General features: G+C 34.7%; 1 protein-coding gene across 4 annotated transcripts in view; it reads left to right on the top strand.

The window, feature by feature from the left end:
• Positions 1-17,605, top strand: part of LOC125059179 (atrophin-1) — a 71,292-nt gene that overhangs the window by 37,792 nt on the left and 15,895 nt on the right. For all 4 annotated transcript variants that reach the window (XM_047663469.1, XM_047663472.1, XM_047663473.1 and 1 more), the window contains exon 3: positions 16,041-16,194. In XM_047663469.1, coding sequence (XP_047519425.1) covers positions 16,041-16,194 — 154 coding nt within the window. The remainder of the gene's footprint in view (positions 1-16,040; positions 16,195-17,605) is intronic.

The following is a 17,605-nucleotide window of genomic DNA, read 5'->3' on the forward strand; positions in this document are numbered from 1 at the left end:
AGGGTAGGGCGGGGCTAGTTGAGCAATTTTTCACTTGCTTGGATATAGCTCCTCAATGATAAGTCTCAATGAGTTGTTATGTGTCCTGATGGATTAGTAATTTATCCCTTAACAAAAGTGTCCATAGTATTTTTTTGTAACAAGTCCAATATAATAGCTACAGATGTTTAAATGCAGAAAGTCAAGTATGCTCAATGTACCCCATAGGTGGCGTAAGTTGAGCAAGGGTATGGGGCAAGTTGAGCACTAAGAATGTCTAGGCCAAACCATGGGTTCTATGTTAACTTGAGATGAAATAAAATATGTGTTAGACAGTCAGCTTTTTATTAATAGTATTTTATTGACAGAACAACAAAATTTAAAGAAATTTTCTTTGTATAATTAACCGAAACTAGAATCTACAAAACATGAGCATCCATATCTATCCATTACTTCCGATAATTTCTAAAAAAGATTACCAAAGCTGGTGGGTTCTGGTTTCTGTATGGATAGCTACGACTTTTTTGTTTTTAAAACATCATCAACCATTCTTTTGACTTTTCCGGAAATCTTTTTTGCAATTCAGCTTGGTGGAATTTCAGCACACTCTTAGGCAAGGGCGACGGACGTCTTTTGGAGAAAATGCCATTTGTAGCAAGAATTTTTTCAACAGTTCTCTTGTGAGAGAGGATATACTTCCCTCGGTGTTGTATAGCCCATAAATGAATCATCACCTTCATTTAATTTATTTAAAAGTCAACCAATACCGAATTCTTTAGCGGCGGTATTCACACTTTTTCCCTCATCGTGGACAGCCTTTGTAGCATTATTTAAGTATTCAGTAGTGTAAGAACATCTTGTAGTCTTCCTCTTGTAAGTCCGCATCCAAACAAAAAATAAAAGATTCATTACTCATCAGTTGCTTAAGTCGTAGAGATAGTTGAGCTATAGTTGCTCAACTTACCCCAACCCGAAATGTTAAAAGAAAAGTAGGATTGTAAATAAATGCCTAGAATTAGACCCAAAACCTATTTACAATTCAAAAATACAATAATCTTCTGAAAGATAAACACTCTCTTGATTGAAAACAGAGAACATTTGACAAAGACAGACGAAACCTTGCGATAAACAATGTTTTTACTTTTTCGTCACAAAATAAACAAAACGCCGTGACACTTCACTCACTCGTCGAGCTGCCACTAGCTATCGTGCGATGATTACCTCTCCTACGACTCCTTCTTTTCGCTATTTGATACTCCCGCGTAAGGTGAATAGTTTCCGAGATATTTCAATTGCCCAACTTGCCCCTATGCTCAACTAGCCCCGCTCTACCCTAAGTATAAATGTTACAAAAAATAAAAAGTAAAAGTAACAGAAATACAATAAAATTAATATTACACTTCCAATTTTAGATTTAACTAGTATTTTATACATAATATTGAAAAGTGTTGGCAATAAATTACTAACAAAATAGCGGATTATGTATCAGATAGGTACATACAAATGTATTTTTTTTACATCAGCCCACTACCGAATATATCGATCTCTGGATACGTAGTGTTTATTCAGTTATATTCGCGAAGAATTCGAATGAGAGGTGCCAGAACTCTTAGTTTGGTTTTTGCAGACGGAATTTGAAAAACTTGTATTGTGGAGGACTTATATATTAAAAATATCACTATGAAATATATCCCTTCTCGTCGTATATTCTATCTAAAAGTTGGTAAATATAAAGATTAGCATGGGAAGCCGGGACAGGTCGTTGGTGCTCGCTGGCGTGTTAACTGGGACGCGAATATCCGCGGTATATGGCGCGGAATGCCTCACTCGAGACATACCGAAATATATACGTCAGAACTTGTAAAATTCAACTATTTTGTACCAGATTTTTCATAATTTTGAAATTAAATTATCTACCTAAAATATATTGACTATTTTAACTGAAGTCTTTTCAATGCCAGAGGGCTAGCGAGTGCGTTGCCGGCTGTATTGGATATATTTCAGTAGGTACGGCCTATTTAAGTTTCAATCACTTGTGCTAAATTTCGTGATGTCAAAAAATTTGTTCAACAATTATATACAAAAACAAGCGTCGTGGCGTGAATTCCAACATCACATATGGTATATGATTTTTTATTTCATGCCTATATATAATACGTTATGTAGTTTTGATTTACGCAACTGTTATTAGTTATCTTACGTAAAACAAGGATCCAAAATAGAGTGTTACGCGCATGGCGAGATCAAACCTATAGAATTACAGACAGTAATAAAACCGGCGCATCGTGTCTTAAACGGCTAATTAATTTTAACTAACATAATAAATTTTGACCACTGCTTTAAGCTGCTTCTACACTTACAAACTTTATTTATTTATTTTTCAAATATATATTATTATGTTTATAAACACACTAGCAGCTTAATAAGCTGATAGTAAGATGATAAGAGTTAAAAGATGGTGCACTAATTACACTTTTCGGAAGACTTCCAGTCGGCCACTACTCGGTTTGGGAGAAAGTTCTTTAGGGAATTGTGTTATTGTGAGTGGTCTTCAGTTTTAAAGAACTACCCCTCAAATGTGTGTAAATAACATTTGTATTGAGTATGATTATCTAATAACAAATCCATTGGCGCTACCACGTTTTTAGGTTTGGGTCTCAGATTTATGTATCTGTTTCATGATCATGTTTAAATTTAATAGGCAAGTAGGTGATCGACCTCCTGTGCCAGACACACATTGTCGACTTTTTGGGTCTAAGGCAAGCCGGTTTCCACACGATGTTTTCCTTCACCGTTCAAGCGAATGGTAAATGCGCACAGGCAGAAACTCCATTAATACACAGCCGGGGATCGAATTACCACCTCAATGATGAGTGACGCACGCTGGCGCCACTAGGCCACTGGTATTAACAACAATTAGACTTATTCAAAATCAAAATCATACACAAAGGTAACACAATATACACTATTGAACGTCACAAAATAAAATATATTAAATGCTTCTACTTTTACATTTACTGCCAATTCTCAAATTAAGGGCGTAGAATGGAATAGAAGAACTGGCAATAAACTCTTCGCCACTCTTTAAAATCGCCAAGTTTTTTGTTTCACACAATGTTTGTAAGTATGTAGTATTGTATTTCAACAGGGTTTCTTTGAAGTTTGTCTCTGTTATGTTAATTCCTATAATTTGTGGTTAACCTGTCTTAGCTATACTATATATGTTGCTTAACTCTAAATCTGTGAAGATCCGATGAGAATCCAAGCTGACCAGTTAACTTCTGTGTGATCAGACCCGTTGGTTTTATTTCTTTAAAACGATGATGGCAATGTGCAAGGGGCTTTAAGTCCGTTCGGTAAAAGTGTAATGTACACTAAGATAAAAAACCGTGCGAAACCTGTTTCAGAAAAACCTCATTATAATACAAGACCTCTATGCCCGTTGGCCTGTAAATAATATTCAAATTTTTTGCGTCGGAAACGTTGCCGCCAAAATGGTTTCTTAATTTTAAAATAAATAAAATATCAATTTACGTACTGAATTGTATTATATTTGCCATAAATAATATAGGAGATTTTTTTAATTAAATTCTGTTTTAAAATATTGCGCATCGGTTTTAAATCTATATAATATTAAAGAAGATTAGATTTTTAAAGGCAAGGTGCCTTTATAGTTGGAGACTATTTAGACCACAATTTTAAATATCTGTTATTATTTTTAATATGAAATTTGTATGCCTATTTGTATATGGTTGTTTTTTTTATTATAAAATATAGCGCTAAATAACCAGCATCATGAGTACACCCCACATACACACCCTTATGTACATATTCTTACTTTCACACCATCACACAACACAACCGAATTAGGTAGTACTTAGTTAAATGTATTAGTACATGGATATCTTTTTAGTTTTTGTATATATTATGTTTTCTATTTTTGGCTATATCTTTAGTATAATTGTTTTTTTGTTATAAATAATTAATCAATCTAAATGTAGCACTTTGCAAATGAATTCAAGCAAAAATTGTCAATAGAATAGATTTTTGTTCTATGTAGATTGCAATCAGTAATTAATTATGTATAGGCCTGTCTCTTAAACCCTACTCAAACTGAACTAATCAAGATTTTGGATTAGGTTAATCTCAACGTTATCATTGAAATACGAGAGTCTAGATTTTAGAGAACCGCTTGGCGCGAAGTGGAATTTTATTGACTAGCTAAGTATAGCTGGATGCTGTACAGCCACGCTACTGAAAAGATGAGCTGTTATTATTTTCAGACAAAAAGTGATCCGTGTATGAGTGTTATGGAATAGAGATTGTCTGTGTACACTCAATAATGTAAGACCAGTAATATTTACGTATGAAGATTTTCTCTTTTAGTCTTGGATCATTGATATGATGCCATCGACACTTCTTGGCAGTGAGGGTTCAAATGCGTTCCATTCATAACCAAATTCATTAATTATGTAATAGTAATAATCTAGGTAGATACCCATCCAGATACGAACCGCAGTATGTGTGCTTTTACTTTACTAATAGCACTGCGCAGTAAAGCTTTGTAAATACTTTAATCTCAAAACGTTTGATCAATGGGGGCTCTGTCCCCGGAAAGGACGTCCAATTATCCCCGGACTACCGTCTTTGCTCTGTCCCATAGACCCATAGATAATACCTTATCATTTAAGTTTAAAAAAGGAACTTTGAACCTCTTTAAACCTTTTTTAATTACAGTAACTCTTCAATAAGCTAACGTACAATTGCTAAAGATTATTACTCATTAAGAACATTACAACATTTAAGTAGTTATTAATAATATACTTTTACCATAATAAATGTATTATGCTTATTATTTAATTGTATATTACAATGGTAAGTACAACAGACAAGAAACAGAAGACTTAGAGAATACAGCAATTTTTTTTTAACAGTTACACAACACAAAGAAGAAAAGATAAATTAATACAAAGAAACAATAATAAAAAGAAGTAGGTAATTTAATAAATAACACACAAGCGACTAAATCTGACCAAAATAAAAATTTAAACCTATCATTAATTAAGTTACATTTATATATTTTATTTAATAATTAGAAGAATGTTATCAACTTACACTTGTAGCCAATAAATTGTATTTCGTCAGTTTAGTAATACTCGTAAATTTGCCCTTTAGTTTTTCATACACTCATAAATTGTAATATAACATTATCGTTTCCGATAATGACCAATAGGTCGACTACACTTATATTGAAGTGTCACATGGACTTGACTATTTTGGCTGCCCCGTGTCCCATAGGATTTTGGGACCTTCAGTGAAAAGTATTTTCCTTAAAGAAAAATTCTACTTCACTCTAGTGCGATAAAGTCAGATTAGACTAGACGATTCTATGCCGTCCTATACCTATAGTTATACGATGTATAGATACAGCGTTCGTATAAAGACATATTCTCGTGACGGAATTGTAAATGAATCGTAGTATAGCGAATGTTATGATGTCGAGTTCGTCGTTTATGAAATATAAATGTGAATTTATATTGTTTGAAGCAACAAGTAAATGTCAACTGAAACGAACTTTTGGCATATCTTTTAGCTTATTGTGTGTGTACTTTTCGGTGCAAGGTTTTTGACAGGTGGCATCACATGTTGTGATCATGTTTTTGTTTTAAACAATTTTCTCGTTTGACGTGGCTTGTTCTTGTTGACCAATGGCGCTACAATCTTTAAGGTCTGGGCCTCAAATTTCTGTATCTGTTCCGTGATTATTTCTAATAGGCAAGCAGGTGATCAGCCTCCTGTGCCTCACACTGCATCGACTTTTTTGGTCTAAGAATAATTTCCTCACGATATTTCCGTTTACTGTACGAGTGAGTGTTAAATGCACATATACAGACAGTCCATTGCACAGCTGTTTTCGAACCTCCGACCCCAGGGATGAGAGTCTGCATTGAAACCACTAGCCCGACACTGTTCACTTGCTTACCTTACTCAAATCAATATCCATTTTAATTATCACTTATTAATTGCCTGGCATTTGATCTAACGCCGAAGCCCAAGTAGGATAATTCTCTCAATTGGAATAACTTCAAAAGCTTAATACCGAAATTGAGTACGTACAGTAGTTGTTATCCTTCTAAGCAGTTGAGACGCAATAAGAATTGCGTGAATAAACCTGTACGATATAGCTATAGCGCCGATAAGGCCCAGCCTTCATGGTCCAAGCACCCCCGCTATCGCAAAATGGCGACGTCACACGCATGGATGTACGTGACTAACGTGCCTTGGTGCCTAGTGATATGTGTATTGCAATAATTATCGTAATTACATTGTCATTTTTGCGTAATAGATTGTGTTTGGTGTACGAGAGTACCATCAAGTACGGTAAAAACTTTATTGCTTTATTAAACCACCACATCATTTTTAATTCTATATCTTATAAATTCTGTCGTAGCGTGTTTAAGTCTATGGTATAATCACCTAGCGGGGCGTAATGTATAGTATATATTTATTTTAATAATAAAAACAATTGGTTTGGGCCTTGCTCAAGACATACACAAAAATAAATAGAAATCGGTTAAGCTGTATCGGGGGTTACAAACGCCGTGATTTTAGTTTGTTAGAGAAATGATTTCTCTTGTACATCTCAAAGGTACTGTTTTTTTTTTTAATTTAGAATTTTTAATTCTAACAACAGCCTGTAAATTTCGTTACCTTACACGTGTTTCGTATGCGCCGCACGACCTAGATTTGATTCCCGCGGGAGACCATCGTTGGACTGCTACAGTTACAGAAATTAAGGTAGATATGATTTCTAAGTCTAGATATGTGACTGTTAGGTTTTGTACTTTGAAGGTATAAGAAAATAAAATTGATTAGCTTTTTGGGGTTGAACAAAATTTAATGGAAGAGGAAATAGAAATAGAAGACCAAAAATGATTTCATAACAACCTCTTAGGTCTGGGCCTCAGATTTCTGTATCTGGTAATAGACAAGTAGGTGATCACCTTTCTGAGCCTGACACACTGTTGTTTGGGTCTAAGGTCTGCCTTTCCTCACGACGTCTATCTTCACCGTAGGAGTAAATATTAAATCCGTTATCGAACCTACAAGTTAGGGACGTGAGTCGCCCGCAGAAACCACTAAGCCAACGCTGTATTTGTTAGAGTATAGGAATGCAACCCATAGTCAAAATAATCATGTATAAGTATGTCAAGTATTTTTTCCACTAAAAATTATTCTAGAATAAAATGGTGGAGTGAATAGGATGTACTACTCAAATAAAATCAAAGTTTTCGTTGTAAATATGTTTATTTCACCGGCCTTTGACCACACAATATTCAACAGCACTAAACTAAATACAGGTGTCAAAATTATGTTATCAAAATATATATATGAATGATAATCTTTTCATTTAATAAATTTAAACTGTGTTATTTCTCATTAAGCCTTTAAATCACGGAACAATTTCTTACGCAATGCAGCTTGCGATTTCAAGATACGACCCTGGCTATCATGCATGGAGAAAGGTGGTTGCCATAGCAACATTTCGATCTGTCAAAAACGAGGATTAAGCCCGGTTGCGGAAACTGCAGTTTCTAATTGGGAAACGGATTTTGAAATGTACCTAACTATATGAAGAGAATAATGTTTCACAGTTACTTTATATATTGTTTTAAATTATATATATATATGTTAGTTAATATCGGGCATCAGAATTATGGAGTAATTAGAAATTCATAGATATAGACATAACATTTTTTACTAACAAAAACACACACACATAAACACACAAAATAACAATAAACAAAGAGAGATGTTTAAAAAATCTATGTTTATATGACTTAAAAAGAAGTTTTCTGTCTCAAATAATATTCCTAAACTTCATTTCTTCTATTATATGTAGTCTAATCGAAGTAAATATTATGATGAGGGACGGCATCTAGAATGGATTTTTCGATTAAACCCTATTAATAGCGAACGAGATTATTTTAAACGCCATGCGAGAATCCCAGCGTCACGAAACTACCGAAATTGTATAAACTGTAATAGGTCACGCGATATAAACGAACACGGCTTATTCACGTGACGGAGAATCAAAACGTTAATACGTTAGCTGTGTTTTAAAAGATAAAAGAGATAGCGGGGAAAGATTGGAAAATAGTAATGAAGGTGAGAGACAAATGGAAGAGTGAAGGAGGTCTACACTCCAACTGTCTTGTACTAATACAACAAAAAAAAATAAACGTAATGTAATTTTTATAGTACTCGAATATAGGCTATTTTTTATTGTAAAAGATACCGATTCTGATTTTTATTAAGCATTGAGTTGTTCTACGAGCAGAGATCACTGTCTGTGTGAGTGTATCTGGTCACCCACAACACAACAATGTGTAGATTAGCGTCTGTATGATAAGCTGCCTTATAGTTGTCGTTTTTTAAACAATAAATCTAAGTGGTTTAAATATCTATCTTTTGTTTAGTATTGTTCTACATGGTATCCATTAAATGTTAAAACTATTGGATTTTTTTGCCAATATTGCGTTAATACTCGTATCGAAGCAATTCTCTTATTCAATCTCTATCTTATAAAATTCTCGTGTCACAATGTTCGTTCCCATACTCCTCCGAAATGGCTCGACCGATTCTTATGAAATGTTTTATGCATATTCAGTAAGACTGAGAATCGGCTACTATCTATCTTTTTTTAAAACCCCTAAGTGATAAGGGGTGTCCACCCAAAAATTAGAAGAAATTGCAATCTCTATAATTTAAAACTCATAGTAATAACACTCCTACCTCCCTTTGCGACTCTCTAAAAACATCACAGCCCGTAATGAATCGATCCGAAATCTTTGAACCGTTGCTCAAAGACTAATGGATGCTATAATTGACACAGAAATCATCCTGGAAAAACTATAATTTAGCGATCTGTTTGGAATAGCAGAGTAAATTAATGCTTTGCGTAATAACGTTGGACTTTGAAGTCTTTTTACTGTAATTGAATTGGTGCGTAGATTCCTATAATAGTAGGTCAATTTCGAACTTAATAATTACTCTAAAGAAAGTATGATGATGCTGGAGCGGGTACAATTTTTTTTTCTTTTCGCCAGTGGCATCTCGAATTAAGTTGCCAACATACGAAATGCTAGCGCACTTTAAGATGTTGTCATTGGAGAATCGCAGCGAATTAATTGACGTAGATTGCCCAAACCTTTTAACAAAATTTAAGTTTCGTATACCCTGTAGATATCCCATCATTCCATTTGTCTCTTCTTTCCGGAGAACGCGTTTTGGTCAAAACTCACCGATGTCCAGACTGAGCATTCTGATAAACGAGCTGGGTCTGGATATCCATAGTTGCTCCCCTCACACTTTAAAATCGATTTTCGTTTAGTTTTCATAGTTTAATTATTTTGTTTAATTTCATTTAGTGTATGTTATGTTTGCCTATAAGTGCTTGTCACATTAAAAATTGTATTTTAACACCAATGTACCAGTGTGCCGAGCGTTGGCAAGCTTTTATAAATAAATAAAAAAACAGATTCATCAGGCACCTGTATTGTAGAATGTGCGGTGTGTACCCATTTTACCCGCTCAGGTATCCAACTTATATGTAATAAGTTGTGTGGGTTACAACGAACTCTGAGTACGCCGAGAATTTGCGCTTACCATGTATCTGATGTTGTTACGTGGAAAGGAAAAGGTACCTGATGGTAACGATAGGATGCGTCATCGACCGCCATTACTATTCGTACCCCTCAAGACTTACCTCTCGAAAACGGCAATAATCACTCAATGTATGAAAATAATAAATGAACTGCGTAGATTAAAAGACGTTTTGAATTGTCAGTTGAGTGAAATGACAAGAGGTTTGCTTCATGTAAGTTCATATACTGTAGAGAATAGGTTGTACTATTATATAAAAAGTTTTGTGACTTGGTCACATTACGCCTCGTAGAAATTACGACTAGTATTTTGGTTGATTTTAGTCATCTATTACATGTAACGGAACACCAAAATTAGGGAGAATTATTTAGGGATGTTTTTCTTAGATAGCACAACAGTGGCTTTCGCGTGTTTTCAAACCCGGGGTCGTGCGTTGAACTTTTCGTTATGTTCAAGTGGCGGCTTAATAAGCATCTCCTGGATAGGCGTGCCCTCCAATAGGCCGCATCTTACTTAACCTCAGGTGGGATTGTGGCTGCCTGTCCGTCCAGCCCTGCGATTCTGTAAGACACTTTTCGAACCCACACAGCGGTTTTCGCATCGGCGGTCGCTCTGAAATCAGTCGTGAGCAGTCATTTTATGATTTGGTATTTTGAAAAGACTAAACTAAAAAAAACTCTAAAAGTGAGTTACAGAATCGCAGGGCTGTATAAAAAAATATGAACAGTTTACACTCGCTCGTACGCCCGATGACCCGAAAATCGGCGGCGTGTGTCAGGCACACAAACTCAAATAGAGCTTTATCACGTCCTATAAATTAAAAAGTTATATTATATAGTATACCAGTGTATATGTACCAAATTATATTACTTTCTTTATGCGCTGATGTGGAAAATATGCTTCGAAAGCCAATTAATTAAACGTTGATATAAATCTGTTCGTTTCCCACGAAATTCTGTTTGCAGGTTTGTTAACGATTAAATTCACACGATACGACCTCGGGAAAGAAATCAGGATTTCCGTCAACACCCACATGTCAGGCCTCCAAGGTTTTTAACAGGTTACTGTCCAATTTGTGAATAGGGAGAAAGATATAAGGACATGTTTAAAAGTTACACCCACACCATCATATCCTGTGTTGATTAATTAACGATATTAATTAACTTAATTACTTTGCTCGTGTAGGTACTTTGGTAGTTATGATACAAACAGTAGTTATGGCTTATTCAAAGGTTATTCGGTAAAAGTAGTAGATCCTTGATACACAACATTTCTTATGGAATCAACTTGTTATTGAAGTTTACCATTTACTCAAATAAAATAAACAAAGTGTTGGTCAACGAACTCTGGTCTAATACAAATAATTGACCAAACACATTTTTTTTATTTATCATTTAATCATTATACGTGGGTAACACTGAAAATGTTTAGAATTGGCCAGTTAGAAACATTGGTTATGAAAACTTTTTTGAATTTCAAGTTTAGAACTCTTTGGTAACCTAATGTAGTGTGTTGCATTCATTTGTCATTTGTTTTTGTGAATTGGCGGCAAATGTACAAACTCTTGTTACACGTGAAAATGAACCTAACGGGAGAAAATTTTGGTCAATCATTTATTATGACTTTCGTTGTGGGCTTACTCAACAACAAAGCTATGATAGGCTGCGATTTGCATTTCTTAATGAAGATCCATCTCGTGCCACTATTTACAATTCGTTTAACGAGTTTAAGCATGGACGTAGCAATCTCAATGATGATCCGCGTGAGGGACGTCCTTTAACAGCGACTGAAGATAACATCAGTGCTGTGCGACGCATGATATAGGAAGATAAGAGAGTGACTTATCAGCAGATACGGGCAAGCTTAGGCATTTGTATGAGTCAAGTTCAAAAAATATTACACGAACATTTAGGCGTCAGGAAGCTTTGTACCAGATGGATTCCCCATACTTTAACCGACGACCAGAAACACATTCGCATGGACAGGTGTCGCCAAATGTTAGATAAGATCAACGGCGGTGATTCAAATACTGTATTTGACATCGTCACAGGTGATGAAAGCTATGGACCCAAAACTAAAAATACAAGAGGTATTCGCTCACGTTCACGAGTATGACGCATGACCAGCCATCAACCCCCTCCAGTAGTGGTTACAACCCAGCATAAGCAAACCCCATCCCCAGGCGGTCTCTTTACTAAAGCTTGATGTAATGTGCAAATTATAGTTCACTAGCAGACTCGGCCAAGCGTTGCTGTGGCTAAGGTTTTTGTTATATTACATAGTAGTAAACTATTCAAGGGAAACGCTAGGAGAACACCAGTCATAGGGACCACCATGCTTTTTTGGTGGTTATGCCGTTAAATTGTAGCTTATGTGTAACGTTGGTCATTCAACACAGCGCCCATCTGTTAGAATTATGACTGTCAATAATAAACAAATAATTTGAAATAAAATAATATTACGGGTATAAATTGAGATGTAAGCTATCCTATCTTTTAAGTTAGATCAAACTGCACACGGTGTGCAAATTTGATTGATATCGGTTCGGTAGTTTAGGAGTCTATAGCGGACAAACAACGTGACACGTAATTTATATTACGATAATAATCCAGTGGCGCTACAACCCTATATGGATCTTGGCCTCGGATTGCATCCGTTTTGCAATTTTTTTTTATTTTATAGACAAGTAGGTATTCAGCCTTCTGTGTCTGACACGTGTTATCGATTAAAAAATGCCGGATTCCTCACGATGTTTACCTTCATTGAAGGACCAAGCTACACGTATAGAAAAAATTCCATTCCATTCCATTGGTGCAAAGCTGTTTTTCGAACGTACGAACTAGTACTGACTGCGGTGCACTCTCAAATTACAGTTAGGTATATGAAAATTAGCGTGGTGACCCGTGCACACGAGGACATGCGTCAGAGAGCTCTGCGGTTCCGTAACCGACCACATTTTCAGATACCACTCTCTACGGATAGTAATTAATTTTAATTAGCCTATATTTTTCCGCCTGTAATATCTCTCAAATTAACGGCTATATTAAGGTATGTATATATACGATTATAAAAGACTTATGAGTTTGATTTACTTAAGATTTCTTTTATTAACACTTTGTTGAGTTAGACATAGACATAACATTTATTACTAACAAAACACACAGAAATACACAAAATAACATTAATAATAAAGGGAATGAGACATAACAATTGTTTTTTTTCTTTTAAAGAACCAGGTACGTTTTAAGAGTGTAATGCGTGTGTGCATTACATATTTGGTACATATAAAGATAACATTTATTATGGTGGCAACGGGCGGCCTTATCTCTAAGAAGCGATCTCTTACACGCAACTAGTAAGGATAAATAAAAAATAAATACTAAGGGTAAAGTGCAAAAACTGCTTAACTAAATTGAAACAAATAAAATAGCAGATAACTATGTAGACTTTTACAATTGCTAAACCAAAATTAAAATTAAAAGCTAATCTTAACAGTCATGATTGAAATGCTAGGTTCTGAAATACATAAAAATAATTATTTTATAATTACAAATGTCACAATTAAACTGATGGATATGGTTAGGAGGTGACAAATAAAACTTTTAAAAGATGTTAGAAAAGTAGCTAATCTTATGGGATCGGGGATCAAATTCCATAACTTTATGGCGGAGAGCCTAATAGACTTGCCTACGAAGGATGAGCTGGGAGAAAGATTACTACGCAGAAACGTCGGGCCATTTTTGTAGTTTAAAGAAAAAAAAATTAAATCATTAAAACGAACAGTACTGTTGGTAATGTTAAAGGCTTTGGAAAACTAGGAAAACTCCCGTGGTAAGCTTCCATCTCTAAGAGACATCGATATAATTATTAGGAAAAAATGTTACTGCTATGCTAAGCTAAAACTACTACTCCAGTAGAATACAAGAGCTACCCTGGATTCTCCCTACCTGAGGTTGTACTATCAGTCTCTAAATAGCAGAGAGTGGTGTAGAGTCAAAAGGCCGTTTAGTATATGCGGCTGAAGTTAACATTAGCTAGTATTGGTGGCACTGCGATTGTTAATAGATGCGTTGCGCAGTGTTTACGTAGGAAGTATTTCTGTACCGGAACCGCGATACCGCTAGCCAAAAATCCCACTAAAATAATCGGATCAAGGTGGATTCGGGCTAATGCTTTTCACATTAATGGTAGCCTCAATTAGCACAAAGAGAGAAGTGCGATTTACAGTTTTTTTTTTCACTGAGACAGTGATCAAACCTTAGGTACCACATACAATAGCAAATACATTTCGAACCATATTTATTTCGGAGTTTTATGGATTTTAAAAAGTAAAAAAAATGGTTATATTATTTTTTAATTGACTATCTAAGCGTTGTGGGCTGGTTGTTTTATCATATTAGAAGTTTAGTTGAAATAAAGCATAGTTATATCAATTATACGTCAAGTTATACATAGGTTTAAATATGTATAAATACAATAAGGTATATATTACATTGTTTTAATTAATAAAATTTTTATGAATAATTTTTTAAATCTAGTTCTAACTTCATTAAAACTAAATCAATCCAAATACATACTAACTAACTCATTTGTCTCTTTCTGTCAAATCATGTTTGCGCTGTGATTAAGAGAGACAGTGATTTAGTATTAAAGCCCTCTTCAAATAGACTTTCCAAAAATAGTATAGAAAAATACTCAAAATCGATAGAAACGTGACTGATGCCGGTGAGAGAGGATTTTCACTTAACACTCGCCGGGATTTGCTAAAGTGAAGTGTTTGTTTAGTGAATATTGGCCACTTGTGACGGAACTCTGCTGTTGTCTTCGGTATAGATTGTACCGTGTTGCGGCTTCAATATGTCGTCATCATTAGCCAATCAGAGCGTGGAACGTCTGCGCGGTCAAGTGCTCTGATTGGTCGATGCGTTGTTCCCACTTGCAACCTATTATTCTCTAATTTGATTCTTGTTTTGATAACTCTCTCAAGTCTACCGGGAATTATATTTAAGGGCTGGGTTAGTTATAGTAAAACCTTCAGTTTGCGTAAAGAAAAATATTTAATATCTAAGAAATACATGATTGTTGAACAATAGGTAGGTATACTTATTACAATAAAAATAGCTTTAGGCGTTCGATAATCCAAAAGAAATATTAAAATATAGCCTATTAATATGTACTTAGAAGCTATTATACCACGTACTAATAATATTATTCCTCCGATTGAATTGGCCTATACAAATAAAACTCTTTAAAACTCAAGTGTCGTAGACACAATGGCGATAATTGAATCTCTATCTGAGATCGTTTTAGTTTGCTTTGTACTAATTAATGTTATAGCTTCGGTTAACTTTAATCAAAGATATTTTGATTAAACACTTAGTACTATGTTTACTAATCGGAAAACATTGTGACACTTCAGTCTTTTTAGACCTGGGCCCTTTTTAGAGGTGTAGTGAGACGTGTGAGTAGCCCACTGTGTCTGATACACGCCGTCGACTTTGGGTCTGCGGCAAGGTTTACTCCCAATTTTTTCCTTTACCATTCGAGGAAAAGGTTAATAGACTTAGACATAAAGTTCATTGGTGCACAGCCGGGATCGAACCTACGACCTCAGGGATTAGAGTCGCAAGGAGAACTACTCTTACTCTTCTAAAAGAATTTCTAATATTATTAAACATATTAGGTAATAATAAACACTTTTGGTCTTTTTTACGAATACGACTTTTCGGTGCGAATGAATATATTAATAAAAAATAAATTGGTAAAAATAAATAAAAAGTTTACGGGCAAATGGGGCTGTCTGTGCCAAATAAAGCTGTATTTGGAGTCTGTATTCCGATCTAAGGCATTAAAATAATTGTCACGAAGGCGGTATAAATACTCCGGTCCCTCTAATAGTTAAAGGATGTTTTGTAATTGTAAACGACACAAATGATGCAGATATAGACATTTAGCTGCGATGACTGCCTTTTTTGGGCTTAAGCTCGTCCTATAAAAATATGTATATTGCCAATGAGATTATTAATAATTAAATTCTTTTAATCCTAGACTATCAAAGTTTGACATGCAAGCTAACTTTATAATGTAACTAGCAAACCCGGCGAACTCCGTTTCGCCACCAGATGGCTTCGTTTTATGTAACATTTCGTTTGGTGATCCCGCTTTTCTGTTGAAATTTTTCCTGAATTTTCTTTGCTATAAACCTCACAGAGCCCAAGACCTTTCCAACGAATGCAAAACCGTGGAAATCGGTTCGTGCGTTCTGGAGTTATAGCGTCAGGAAGGAAAACCCGACTTATTTTTATATAGTAGATAAGAAGATTATTTAATCACACAGTTTTACAATAAATTTTGGTTTACAAAGCTATTCTAAATATTTACCTTGTTAATTTCAGTATGGAAATCAAAACGGAAGGCTTAGAAGGCGCGTTAATACCAAGACCAGTGAAGGAAAGAAAAAAGCACGACAGATTCAATGGAATGAGCGAAGAGGAGGTGTCAAGACGGACGCTACCCGACCACTTAGCGGAGAACCTCGACATCATCATTGTGAGTACGATCGAGAGTCCTATTTATATTTGTTGGTAGCTCCTAGTTGATCCTTCACTCCTGGTAGTTTATTAGGGAATATGAAAAATTTAGGGGCTATCGATAACAAGCGATGTCTTCCGGGTAACCCTAGTAAGGAAAAAAACTTAAAAAAAGAAATGTTATGGGTGGGCAAGAAGTGCATAAATCTTAAAAAATATTATAGAATAACCAACCTATATTATTAATCGAAAAAGTATTAAAAAAAAATCTAAAAAAGTAATATCACGGATTCATAAATTGCGATGCAATACAAAAGAATAAGAAATACAAGAATTACAAAAGTCACGATTGAGCAGGATAGGATATGGTTAAGAAATGTTTATGCTGAAGAGTTTTACAAGATGTTAGGGAGGTAGCCAATCGTATGGAGTCGGGCAGCCTATTCCACAACTTAATGGCGGCGATCCTAAACGAATTGCCTAAAAAGGATGAGCTGTAAAATGGAATTTTCAAAAAACATCTATTAGAGGAGCGTAACATATAGTTATAAGGAACTGAGAATTTGAATTCATTTTAAGATAAGAGGGAATTTTGGGAATGAAAATATATATATATATATATATATATATATATATATATATATATATATATATATATATATGTGTTGTTACATAAGCTTCTTCATATATAAATTAAATTATACTAGTAAATCGCGACGTACTTGTTTCGTCATCAATGACTTCATACCCTATATGACAGTTAAACCTTATTTTTTCTTTAAAACTGGAGATCTTTAGTCGAGAGGTATAGTTGATCGTTTGCACGTATTTATGATACGAAAATTTAATTTCAGACGCAGTTCTTGTTTACTGTATGCGAAAATCTCCATTTTTATTCTGTAATTGTCTTCCTTATTGCAATTGTTGAGGCATTTAATAAGGCTAAGTGCACACGTTTTTGTAATCGGAAAAAAACGCAATTAGTAATTTGACCTCTATTGGGTATCACATGAAATAATATGAATAAGAATCTGTATTGAAGAATTTTTATTTAACTATTTCGTATTCATACAACTGACATAAATTATATAAAAGAAAAACTAATTATACAAAACATACAGCCAATAATATTTAAAAAGGTTAAATACTTACGAAAACTAATACGAAAGGAAAAATCAATAAAAATTATTAAATAAGTAATACCTAATTCGGCTGTGCTGTGTGATGGTGTGTAAGTGATGGTATATACGTCAGGGTGTGTATGTGGGGGGCTCATGAAGATTTAGCACTATAGATATTCTTAATATGTACTCCTTTTTAGCATATTCCGCGATAACTTAACCAACAACGCTTAATTATTAGTCGTATGTACGGGCTGCGCGAAACAAGACTGAGTTTTTTTGCATAGTTATATATTTTTGTTTCATGTA

This window comes from Pieris napi, chromosome 19 (assembly GCF_905475465.1).
Source record: "Pieris napi chromosome 19, ilPieNapi1.2, whole genome shotgun sequence".
In the NCBI taxonomy this organism is placed as follows: Eukaryota; Metazoa; Arthropoda; class Insecta; order Lepidoptera; family Pieridae; genus Pieris; species Pieris napi.